Source organism: Ursus maritimus, unplaced genomic scaffold (genome assembly GCF_017311325.1).
Source record: "Ursus maritimus isolate PB19 unplaced genomic scaffold, ASM1731132v1 scaffold_27, whole genome shotgun sequence".
Classification (NCBI taxonomy): domain Eukaryota; kingdom Metazoa; phylum Chordata; class Mammalia; order Carnivora; family Ursidae; genus Ursus; species Ursus maritimus.
In genome coordinates, this window is record NW_024425230.1 from 31,884,442 (window position 1) to 31,897,715 (window position 13,274).

The 13,274-nt window shown below is 36.3% G+C and overlaps 1 protein-coding gene across 1 annotated transcript in view; it reads left to right on the forward strand.

The window, feature by feature from the left end:
- The window catches only part of MYO9A (myosin IXA), a 281,871-nt gene that overhangs the window by 99,754 nt on the left and 168,843 nt on the right, over positions 1-13,274 (forward strand). Inside the window, exons 12-13 of the mRNA XM_040643036.1 lie at positions 6,863-6,984; positions 11,975-12,116. Coding sequence (XP_040498970.1) covers positions 6,863-6,984; positions 11,975-12,116 — 264 coding nt within the window. The remainder of the gene's footprint in view (positions 1-6,862; positions 6,985-11,974; positions 12,117-13,274) is intronic.

Here is a 13,274-nt window from a genome sequence, read left to right on the forward strand (position 1 = left end):
AGGCATTTGACAATACACAGCATCCTTTCCTGATTAAAACCCTTCAGAGTGTAGGGATAGAGGGTACATTCCTCAATCTCATAAAAACCATGTATGAAAAGCCTACAGCAAATATCATTCTCAATGGGGAAAAGCTGGAAGCCTTTCCCTTAAGATCAGGAACACGACAAGGATGTCCACTCTCACCATTATTATTCAACATAGTACTAGAAGTCCTTGCAACAGCAATCAGACGACAAAAAGGGATCAAAGGTATCCAAATCGGCAAAGAAGAAGTCAAACTGTCTCTCTTTGCAGATGACATGATACTCTATATGGAAAACCCAAAAGAATCCACTCCGAAACTACTAGAAGTTATAGAGCAATTCAGTAATGTGGCGGGATACATAATCAGTGCTCAGAAATCAGTTGCATTTCTATACACGAACAATGAGACTGAAGAAAGAGAAATTAGGGCATCCATCCCATTTACAGTAGTACCAAAAATCATACGTTATCTTGGAATTAACCAGATACGTAAAGGATCTATGTTCTAGAAACTACAAATCACTCTTGAAAGACATTGAAGAAGACACAAAAACATGGAAAAATATTCCATTCTAATGGGTCGGAAGAATTAACATAGTTAAAATGTCCATGCTACCCAGAGCAATCTACACTTTCAGTGCTATCCCAATCAAAATACCAATGACATTTTTCAAAGTACTGGAACAAACAGCCCTTAAATTTGTGTGGAACCAGAAAAGGCCCCGAATCGCCAAGGAATTGTTGAAAAGGAAAAACAAAGGTGGGGGCATCACAATGCTGGATTTCAAGCTGTACTGCAAAGATGTGATCACAAAGACAGCATGGTAGTGGCACAAAAAGAGACACATAGACCAATGGAACAGTATAGAGACTCCAGAAATGGACTGTCAGCTCTTTGGGCAACTAATCTTTGATAAAGCAGGAAAAAACATCCAGTGAAATAAAGACAGTCTCTTCAGTAAATGGTGCTGGGAAAATTGGTCAGCTACATGGAAAAGAATGAAACATGACCACTGTTTCACATCATACGCAAAGATAAACTCTAAATGGATGAAAGACCTCGATGTGAGACAGGAATCCATCAAAATCCTAGAGGAGAGCATAGGCAGCAACCTCTTTGATATCGGCCACAGCAACCTTTTTCATGACACATCTCCAAAGGCAAGAGAAACAAAAGATAAAATGAACTTGTGGGACTTCATCAAGATAAAAAGCTTCTGCACAGCCAAGGAAACAGTCAAAAAAACTAAGAGGCAGCCCACGGAATGGGAGAAGTTATTTGCAAATGACACTACAGATAAAAGAGTGGTATCGAAGATCTACAAAGAACTTCTCAAACTCAATACACGAGAAACAAATAATCAAATAAAAAAATGGGCAGAAGATATGAACAGACACTTTTCCAATGAAGACATACAAATGGCTAAAAGACACATGAAAAAATGTTCAAAATCATTAGCCATCAGGGAGTTTCCAATCCAAACCACACTGAGATACCACCTTACACCAGTTAGAATGGCAAAAATGGACAAGGCGGGAAACAATTGTTGGAGAGGATGTGGAGAAAGGGGATCCCTCCTACATTGTTGGTGGGAATGCAAGTTGGTACAGCCACTCTGGAAAACAGTGTGGAGGTCCCTTAAATAGTTAAAAATTGAGCTACCCTATGATCCAGCCTTTGCACTACTGGGTATTTACCGCAAAGATAGAGATGTAGTGAAGAGAAGGGCCGTATGCACCCCAATGTTCATAGTAGCAGTCTCCACAATAGCTAAATCTTGGAAGGAGCCGACATGCCCTTCAAGAGATGATTGGATTAAGAAGTTGTGGTCCATATATACAATGGAATATTACTCAGCCATCAAAAAGAATGATTTCTCAACATTTGTTGCAACATGGACGGGAGTAGAGGAGATAATGCTAAGCAAAATAAGTCAAGCAGAGAAAGACAATTATCCTATGGTTTCACTCATTTATGTAACATAAGAAGTAGGAAGATTGGTAGGAGAAGAAAGGGATAAAGAAAGGGGAGGTATTCAGAAGGAGGAATGAAGCATGAGAGACTCTGGACTCTGGGAAACAAACTGAGGGCTTCGGGGGGGGTGGGGAATGGGATAGGCTGGTGATGAGTATTAAGGAGGGCACGTATTGCATGGTGCACTGGGTGTTATACGCTACTAATGATTCATGGAACTTTACATCAAAAACCAGGGATGTCCTGTATTGTGACTAACATAATATAATAGAAAAATATTATTATAAAAAAAAGAAGAAGTTATGCCTGAAACCAACAATCAAAAGAGATCTGGAAAGTACCTTTATGGGTAAAAATTAAATAATGTACTTCTACATAGAGGTTGAATAAAATATACTGAACTGAATGAACATGTTGCATCTTAAAACTTGTGTGATTATTAGCAAAGGTGTATATAGAGGAAAGTTTTGTAGTTGTTAGAATATTTTAAAATTGAAGAGCAACGATATGTATAAATATCCATCCCACCAAATTGGAAAAAGATCTGTAAACTAAACCAAAGGAAAGTATAAAGAAGGAAATAATGAAGATATGAGAGGAAATTAAATAAGAGTGAAAACAAATACTCCATGGAAGATCAACAAAGTCAAAAGTAATACTTTGAAATGACTAATAAGACCCCTCACAAAATTCATCCAAGGGAGCGACAGAGAAAGACAGTGATATAAATAACCAGAATTCCGGTTATAAAGAGGACATCATTGTGGATGCTACTACACACATTAAAAAGATTATAGTATACACTAAACAGCTTTATGTCCATAAACTGCACTTATGAAATGATATGAAAAAAATATTTTCAAAACTGTCACAGAAGAAATACAAAATCTGATTCTTATAACTATTAAAAATTTTGAATGTGTAATTAAAGCCTTTCTATAAACATTGTAAACCAAGATGGCTCCATTGGTGAATTCTGCCAACATCGAAAGAATTAGTATCAGTTTGAGATATATTCTTATGTGGAATTGAAAAAGAGGGGATAATTCCAAATGCATTTTATGGGGCTAAGATAATACTGATACCCAGATCTGTTAAGGATATTATTAGAAGTGGAAATTAAAGTCAGTTTCACTCATAAGCATAGATTAAAAATTTTTTTAAGATTTTTTATTTTGTTAGTCACCATACAGTATATCATAGATTAAAAAATTCTAAAATGTTAGCAAACTAAATCCAGCAAGATATGTAAAATGATAATATATCAGAACCAAGTGGAGTTTTTTCCTGGTGTGTTTTATATCTAATCATCAATCGATTTAATTCATCTATTAACAAAATGGGGAAAAAATCTTATGGTGATTTCAATAGAAGCAGTTGATAAAATTACATAACCATTCATTTTTTAAAAAATCCTTAGCAATCTAGGTATAGAAGGGAACTTCCGGATAAAGAGCATTTAGAAAAATCTATAAATATCATACTTAATGTAAATAGACTAAGTGCTTTCCCCCTAAGACTGAGAATAAAGCAGGGATTTTTCCTCAGAGTTTTTATTATGAAAATAGACATGTGAGCACATCCAAATGGATGGTAAACATTGCAAAAGATTTTTCACTTATTAGTCATCAGAGAATTAAAATTAAAACCACAGTGAGATACCCCTAGGCATTCATGAGAATGAAATGAAAAAAACTGATAATACAGATATTAGAGATACTGTTCATGGGAAAGTCCCATACACGGGTGTTGGTTGCATACAGTGGTACATGTACTTTAGCAAGGTCCTTTTCTGTATTTGCTGAGGTTATACATGTGTAGTTTATAAGCCTGTGTTTTCACTCTCAAAATGCATATAAATACACACTAAAAGATTTGAGCATAAATGTTAGTAATGGCACTTTTAATGGCTAAAAATTAGAGATAACTGTAATGTCTATCAATAGTGCAGTGCATGAATAAATTGTATGTAAATACTGCACAGCATTGGTTTTCAGAGTATTTTTCTCCTATCCCTACTGGTAGCATCACCTAGCAACTTTTTAGAAATGTAAATGTTGGACCTCACTCTGAACCTGCCTATTGAGAAATTCTGGGCCTGGGGCCCAGTGGTTTGTGTTTTAATAAATCCTTTATGTGATTCTGTTGAATGTTAAAGTTTGAGAACTAATACTCTTTCACAGATTTGGCATACTTTTTCTGTAAAGGACCAGACAAATGAGTCTTTTAAGATTTTGGAGCCATATAGTCTCAATGCTACTAATACATTGAGAAAGCAGCCATAGATAAAGCATAAATGAGTGAATATGATGTTCCACAGCCCCTGCCCTACAGCAATTAAAATGGATGCTAAGCAAAATAAGTCAGAGAAAGACAAATACCATGATTTCACTCATATGTAGTAGAATTTAAGAAACAAAACAGATGAACATGGGAAAAGAAAGGAAAAACGAAATGAGAGGGAAGCAAACCATAAGAGATGCTGAATTGTAGGAAACAAACCGAGGGTTGCTGGAGGGGAGGTGGGTAGGGGAGCTGGGGTAACTGGGTGATGGGCATTAAGGAGGGCACTTGATGTAATGAGCCCCGGGTGTTTTATGCAACTGTTGAATCACTAAATTCTACCCCTGAAACTAATACTACACTATATATGAGGGAAAATTGGACAGCTACATGCAAAAGAATGAAACTTGACCACTCTCTCACACCATACACAAAAATAAACTCCAAATGGATGAAAGACCTCGATGTGAGACAGGAATCCATCAAAATTCTAGAGGAGAACATAGGCAGCAACCTCTACGACATCGGCCAAAGCAACCTTTTTCATGACACATCCCCAAAGGCAAGAGAAACAAAAGATAAAATGAATTTATGGGACTTCATCAAGATTAAAAGTTTCTGCACAGCCAAGGAAACAGTCAGAAAAACTAAGAGGCAGCCCACGGAATGGGAGAATATATTTGCAAATGACACTACAGATAAAGGACTGGTATCCAAGATCTACAAAGAACTTCTCAAACTCAATACACGAGAAACAAATAAACAAATCAAAAAATGGGCAGAAGATATGAACAGACACTTTTCCAATGAAGACATACAAATGGCTAACAGACACATGAAAAAATGTTCAAAATCATTAGCCATCAAGGAAATTCAAATCAAAACCACACTGAGATACCACCTTACGCCAGTTAGAATGGCAAAAATAGACAAGGCAAGAAACAACAATTGTTGGAGAGGATGTGGAGAAAGGGGATCCCTCCTACATTGTTGGTGGGAATGCAAGTTGGTACAGCCACTCTGGAAAACAGTGTGGAGGTCCCTTAAAAAGTTAAAAATTGAGCTACCCTATGATCCAGCCATTGCACTACTGGGTATTTACCCCAAAGATACAGACGTAGTGAAGAGAAGGGCCATATGCACCCCAATGTTCATAGCAGCAATGTCCACAATAGCTAAATTGTGGAAGGAGCCGAGATGCCCTTCAACAGATGACTGGATTAAGAAGTTGTGGTCCATATATACAATGGAATATTACTCAGCTATCAGAAAGAACGAGTTCTCAACATTTGCTACAACATGGACAGCACTGGAGGAGATAATGCTAAGTGAAATAAGTCAAGCAGAGAAAGACAACTATCATATGATTTCTCTCATCTATGGAACATAAGAACTAGGATGATCGGTAGGGGAAGAAAGGGATAAAGAAAGGGGGGGTAATCAGAAGGGGGAATGAAACATGAGAGACAATGGACTATGAGAAACAAACTGAGGACTTCAGAGGGGAGGGGGGTGTGGGAATGGGATAGACCGGTGATGGGTAGTAAGGAGGGCACGTATTGCATGGTGCACTGGGTGTTATACACAACTAATGAATCATCGAGCCTTACATCGAAAACCGGGGATGTACTGTATGGTGACTAACATAATATAATAAAAAATCATTAAAAAAAATAAAATAAAATAAAAGCATCACAAGTACGAATATAAGATTATTTCCCAGTACAGAGAAGAAGTAAACAACAATAGGGGCTTAATAGTTGAATAGTTCAACGCCTGAGCTTTGACTTTTTAAAATCTTGGATTTGAAACTTTTTTTAAAAAACATTTTCTAAGGGTTTTTTTTTTTTTCTTCCCCTGAGGGTTTTATTTTGCCAAACGAAGTATGTATGAATTCCATATGATATCAGTGATCACTGGAGGTGATGTTTTTACTTTTCCCAGACACTGTTTCATTAAATTCATTGTTGATAATCCAACAAATATTCGGTCCTTTTTGATGGTTTAGGGTCATGTGGGAGAAATTAGGCTTCATTTTATATTTTTCTTTAGTGCAGTCCTGAGATAGTGCAGCTAAAACAAATCTAGCCCTAAATTTTCACCTGAATAGCATACAAATAGAATTGTAACACAAAAAATTTGGTTGTATGTACTTTTTAATGAAAATAGACATATACTGTAATGAAGATTTAATATAACTGAAATTATACATTCTTCATTGTGTAGATTAGTGATTTAAAAGGGAAAAGTTTTAGGGGCGCCGGGGTTGCTTAGTCGTTAAGCATCTGCCTTCGGCTCAGAGCGTGATCCTGGCGTTCTGGGATTGAGCCCCACGTTGGGCTCCTCTGCTGGGAGCCTGCTTCTTCCTCTCCCATTCCCCCTGCTTGTCTCTCTCTCACTGGCTGTTTCTCTCACTGGCTGTCTCTATGTCAAATAAATAAATAAATAAAATCTTAAAAAAAAATAAATAAAAGGGAAAAGTTTTGTTCTTTTAAGCCTGTCAAAAGCTTTTCAGTCTTTATTATCGTATACCTATTATTTTCTGCAAGATGAATAAATTGTGAATTTATTTCCTAGGAAGAGTATAGAACTGAAGGTATCAGCTGGCACAATATAGATTATATTGATAATACTTGTTGCATAAATCTTATTAGCAAGAAACCAACAGGTCTGCTCCATCTTTTGGATGAAGAAAGCAAGTGAGTATGATTCTTTTAATTTTGTTATTGGCCATTTAGGCTTTCATATCCTTTTAAGTCTTGAATTTTCTTCTTACATAATCAGATAAGGAGCCAGAGTTTCCCTTGTGTGCATTTTATTATGTGTGTATGTTTCTAGGAAAATTGGGTGAACTTTAATATTGAATGCATTTTTTCCAGATTCTTCTACAGAGTTACTCTGATGTTAAATTTATTGGCATATTTTTTTTATTGTTGCATGTTCCTTTCTTCTTGAATTGAGTTTTATATGAGATGTGTTTGTAGTTTTCATGTTTAGCAGAAAAGAATATCATGATAGATTAGTGATGTCTGCCACAGTTGTGCAGGTGGTAAGTAGCAACATATGGCAAGTATTTGACATCCTTTGTTAGCCCTGTGTAGTCTACCAAACGTATATATAAGCTTCAGAAATAAAACTTCATATAGCATCCTCCAGAAAGTTTTCAGTGCTCTATAAAGTATTATTTATAGTTAAATTATCCTATAAGATGGCAAATCTAGGACTGGAGAAACTGAAGTGATGGAGAGTGTGTGAGTTTTCTGTCACTTTTTACCAAAATATTAAGTAGCTGAATTAGGTCGCTTGATTTCTAGCTATACATATTATACCCATTGAAGTAAGATATAAAATATTGAGGATTCACTGTCATAGGTGGGATGACCATACGTTATCAGGTTTGAATGGGACAAACTAAAGTTTATGCTTGTCCAGTTTAGTTATTAAAGGTGCCTACTTTTATTCCCAAATATGCTGGTTTGTATGATAAGTTGTATGTCACCCTATTAATACGCCATAAACATAGAAATTGCTACCTAAAAATATAAAGTAATATGGTAGAATGCAAAATGTATTAAAAAGGAGAATGCTAACAGTTACATCTACCCACTCTGTCACTACTCTATTTCCATTAATCTAAATGAATTAAAATGCAATTAACACAAAATATGTTATCTACAAAGTCATGTAAAAGTTTTTTTGTATTGCTCTATATGCCTGAAAACTTATTATCTTTTATAAAATTGTAAGGTTAGTGGTTCTTAACTGCTCACATACCTTACCTCTGGTGTATTTTATTTTGAAAAGCTTCATCAGTGATTTTGATATTCAGTGTTGAGAATTATTGTGGTTGATGTCAAAATATTAAGCAGTTCTATTTGCTTGAGGTATTTTATGATAACAAAAAGAACAAAGTTTAAGCAAGTCTAGAAAAAGATCATATAGGTAGTAAGTGATGGACTGATTAGCTTGTGCTTTGAAGTATTGTCCTATAATGTTTCTCTGTAATAGGCTATAGAGTCAGAAGTTCAGGGTTGCATTCCATCTCTATTAGCTACCTTTGGCAAATCTCTGAATATTCTTGGTTCTTAGTTTTTTGCATGTAAAAAGGAAATGATAATGAGAAATGATAATGCTGTCTGCTGTATATCTTAAAGTGGTTGTGAGCAGCAGTTGAGGTGGTTGAGTATATAATTAAAACATGAATAGAGGAAAGGGTTCTTGTCTGGCCTGTCCTTCCTTACGTAAAATATTTTAAGTTCACATCTTATAATACAAAGACTATTTCCCTGGTCACTTGCTCCCTCACATAGATATAAATATTGCCCAATAAGAGAATATCAACTCTGCCATTACCCAGAAGTTCCTGGGGGTAAGCCATGTAGCAGAAATTACAGAGAGACAGATTTTGGCTCAGTGTAAGAAAGAATTTTCTAATCATTAGAGCTGATTAGCAGCTGCTTTATAAAGTGATAAAATTTCCCATTATATAAGTCTTTTGTATCATCTGTCAGGGTATTGTTGTTGGTAGGAGACTAGACTGAATAACCTCTTTTTTTAAAAAAAAGATTTTATTTATTTGAGAGAGAGCAAGCATGTGTGGTGAGGAGGGGCAGAGGGAGAGGGAGAAGCATACTCCCTGCTGAACAGGGAACCCTACCCGGGGCTCGATCCCAGGACCCCGGGATCATGACCTGAGCGGAAGGCAGATGCTTAACCAACTGAGACACCCAGCTACCCCTGCACTGAACAACTTCTTAATTGTCGTTTCAATTATGTGTCTATATTCAGTCCTCCATAAAAAACTTTTTATAAATTCTATTATTATTTTCTTCACTTTATGTGTCAGTCCTGTTGTTTTTACCTCCTCTTGTAAATGGACCACTTTGCTCTACGCTTTAACATTCCAGAATGAATGAGATGTTTTCTCTCTGCCAGAGATAGGTTGAAAATAGATTGGTCACATTTAGGAAGAGCTATTTTGGGAACCACTTGGAGTAGTTTTCCTCTAAAAATGGTTTTGTTCTATAGGGAATATATTTCATGAAATATATCCTTAGCAGTGTTCCTACCTCATTCAGTATTGTTTATAGTGCTTTAGGTGCATGGGTTTGAGGTCAGAAGTCTTGTTTAATCTTGTCTGTTATCTCTTGGCTGTTTGACCTTGGGCAAGGTATTTAAGCTTGATTGTAAAGGATGCCGCATGAAATTTAGAAAGAAGGAGTAGAATAAGCAAAGTTAGGTATGAGCAGGATGTTAGGAGTGTTACCAGTCTTTCCTTCGGTATTCAAAGTGTGATCTGTTGACGGCAGGACTGGCAGCACCTCGACGCTTGTTAGAAATGCAGAATCTCAGACTTCCACTCCAGACTTAACAAAATGAAGTTAAGATCAGAGCATTCATATAGGACAGCATTTTGTCAGTCTTGCCTGCTCATAAGAATTACCTGGGGAACTTGGAAATAGTACTGATCATCATTAGCCTAGCATCACTTCAGTAGAATCACAGGAATGGGGTCTAGGTATTGGGTTTTGTTTTTTTTTTAAGATTTTTTATTTATTTATTCGACAGAGATAGAAACAGCCAGCGAGAGAGGGAACACAAGCAGGGGGAGTGGGAGAGAAAGAAGTAGGCTCATAGCAGAAGAGCCTGATGTGGGGCTCGATCCCATAACGCCGGGATCATGCCCTGAGCTGAAGGCAGACCCTTAACCGCTGTGCCACCCAGGTGCCCCAGGTATTGGTATTTTTGAACGCTAAAGAAACATTAATGTAAGGCTACCCTGGCAGATAGCCTTTGGGGAACACTAGATGGAAGAGCTTTGAAACGCACAATAATGTCTAATTTGCCTCTGTTCCAAGTTCTTTTGCCTGATATTGTAGTGTGTATCCACAAGTGTTTGTTGAACATAGGACATATGGAGAGCTTTCCTTTTTTTGGAATAAGAACTGTTTTCATATACATCTTTCTTTGAAAATTTCTTTTCTCCATTTGAAAAAGTAAGAGAAAAAGAAATCACAAGCTTTTTGATTATTCAGAGGATTACTTAGAGACAATGAGATGAGTATCCTTCCTGAGGAAGAGCATCCTGCTGTGAAGTAGTGAAGCATAAGTTTGCAGGGGTTGAGTTGGGTCTAGGCTTAGGAGCTTTGATTCAGTCTCTGCCTTGGTGATCCATAAATTTTTCTGAGTAGGGGAGGCACATGATTAAAGCAGTATTATAGGAAAATTTTGATATTTTGACTTGATGCCTTGAAACAAGGTAAGATTATTAATTCTGTTAACACTGCGATACCTCCTTGTACTCATTAACGGAAACTAGTTCTTAAAGCTTGCCGTATGTCACATACAGAACTGGCAATCAAAACTATGACCATCTGACATCAAAGGCCATTCTCTTTCCTGATTCTGAGACATACAACGTAATTAACTATTTTTGTTGTAATTTTGGAATTCATTTTTACACAGATTTTGTATTCAGCATCTTTGCAACCTCATGTCACATTATTTCTCATTATTTCAACTGTGATGAAATGAAACTAGTCTCTGAAATATTCTTACTTTCTCCTTTTTCTGTCAGTGATATTTCCTCTATTTGAAACTCCTACCCGACGGTTAACATTTAGCTCATAATTGTCTCCTATCTCTTCTTTGAATCTTTTCATTATTCCCAACCACTAGTGATTTTTTCCTTTTCTGAACTCAAAAAATTTATTTATTTATTTATTTATTTATTTATTTATTTATTTATTTATTATTTGAGAGAGAGAAGAGGGAGAGGGACAAGAAGACTGCACTGAGTGTAGAGCTGATGTGGGGCTCAACCCCAGGACCCCAAGATCATGACCCGACCTGAAATCAAGAGTTGGAAATTAAGTTTTAAAGATTTTATTTATTTATTTATTTATTTATTTGAGAGAGAGAGAGATAGAGAAACCAACAGAGATAGTGACAGCACGGGTGGGGAGGAGAGGAAGAAGCAGGCTCCCTGCTGAGCAGGGAACATGATGAGAGGCTCAATCCCAGGTCCCTGGGATCATGACCTGAGCCAAAGGCAGCCACTTAACCAACTGAGCCACCCAAGTGCCCCCTAAACTTTTATATTCCTGTATTTGCTATCATGTAATTGTTTCTTAATAGGTATCACTTGAATAATCCCTAGATATAAAATGCTCATCAATGAGTATAAACCCATTGAGACATATTTGAAATAATAATATAGTATAAAATTATGTAGTTACTGATACAGGTAAGAAAATTGCTACTTAATTTATATACGAAGAAAGAGGAAAACAGAAAATGACTATGGGCTTAAGACCTGTCCAAATTGAGAGATCATTTTTTGTTTGGAAGTTCTTGGCCTCAAACAATGTATCATTTGAGTTTTATTATCCTATGGGTTTTACAGAAGTGCCACACAGTGCAACCCGAGCTAAGTATTTCTTAGTTCTGCTTCTTGCAAAGTGTGAGTTTGGGCAAATCGTGACTTTTGATCCCTCATCTATAAAACACCGGTCCTTCTTATACTCACTTTTTAGCTTGTTAGGAGAGTCAGATTAGATAACGTAAGTGAAAACTCATTGTAATTTGCTATAAATGTTTTAGATGGCAATATGATTATAATGTATTAAAAAAGACTGTATTAACAGCTGCATCTTTCTTTAGTATTTTTGTTTTTTGTTTTTAATTCAGCTTTCCACAGGCTACAAATCAAACATTGCTAGATAAATTTAAGCATCAACATGAAGAGAATTCTTACATTGAATTTCCAGCCGTGATGGAGCCTGCTTTCATCATAAAGCATTATGCTGGGAAAGTAAAATATGGGGTAAAGGTCAGTAAATTTCTCATTAATATGCTTTCAGGGTAAAAGTGTTTTCTTTACTATATATATTATCAGCCCTGTCACACTGCCTTCTCTGTAGTTTATGGAGGCTCTTAATCAGTAACGGTTGGAGACGGAGACATTTTATAAAGATACTAACTTTCAGATTCTACCTTGCAACATATTACTCTTATGTGATATTTTCGTTGGTTTCCTCTTATAGATAAAATCAATATCAGTCCCTTCTAATAGTTTTTTTAAATCTGAAGGATAGCATCAGTATATCTTAAACCCACTATTTCATTATGTAGTTTGTTGAAATTTTCTCTTCTCTGCATCCATGAGCCTTAACAGAGGCCTCATGGTGTCTTTATGCACCATTAGGTATTTGTGAGCTTGCACTCCTAATGAGTATATTGAAACTTGTAACTCCTGTGGAGGGGGATCTTCATAATTGTGTTCATTTCTTATTTGTAATTGTTGGGCCTGTTACCCTTCAACTACTTGATATTTAAGCTGTCATTTAAATAAGATAATTTCCCAGGCAAGGCAGTGATGGTGTGGAGAATAGTGGAGCAATATATTTTCTCTTAGGCCCTGAGGTGAGAGTCACAACTAAAATCACTCATTCATTCGTCACTGATTGACTTACTCAGCAAGTGTCTTTTAAATACAGATTATGTGTCAGACTCTGTGCTTGGTGTTTGGAATGATTTAGTGATAAACCAGACAGCCATGTTCTTGGCTCAGTATATACGTGTGTGTGTGTGTGTGTGTGTGTGTGTGTGTGTGTAATATAGATAAATGGGATATTGCTATAAATAAATGAATGGGTTCTAGGAAAGAAAGTAGTGAAATAGTGGACTTTGAATTTGGAGATCCGTGAATACCTCCCTGGGAACTTAAATTTTAGAGTTAACCTGAAGCAAGTGTAACCGTGGTGAGGAGTTGAGATGATGACTATTCCAGGCCATGAGATAGGAAAGAATTAATATGTTAACATAATTGAAAACAGGCCAGTGTTACTAGATGATGGTGAACAAGGGAGGTAGTGGCATGAAACGAATTTAGAAAATGAATAGCAAGTTAATTCTTCATGGCTTTTAGACCAAGTTGAAGGAGTTTGGTTTTTATTGAAATTATTATGGGGAACCATGAAAAGATTTT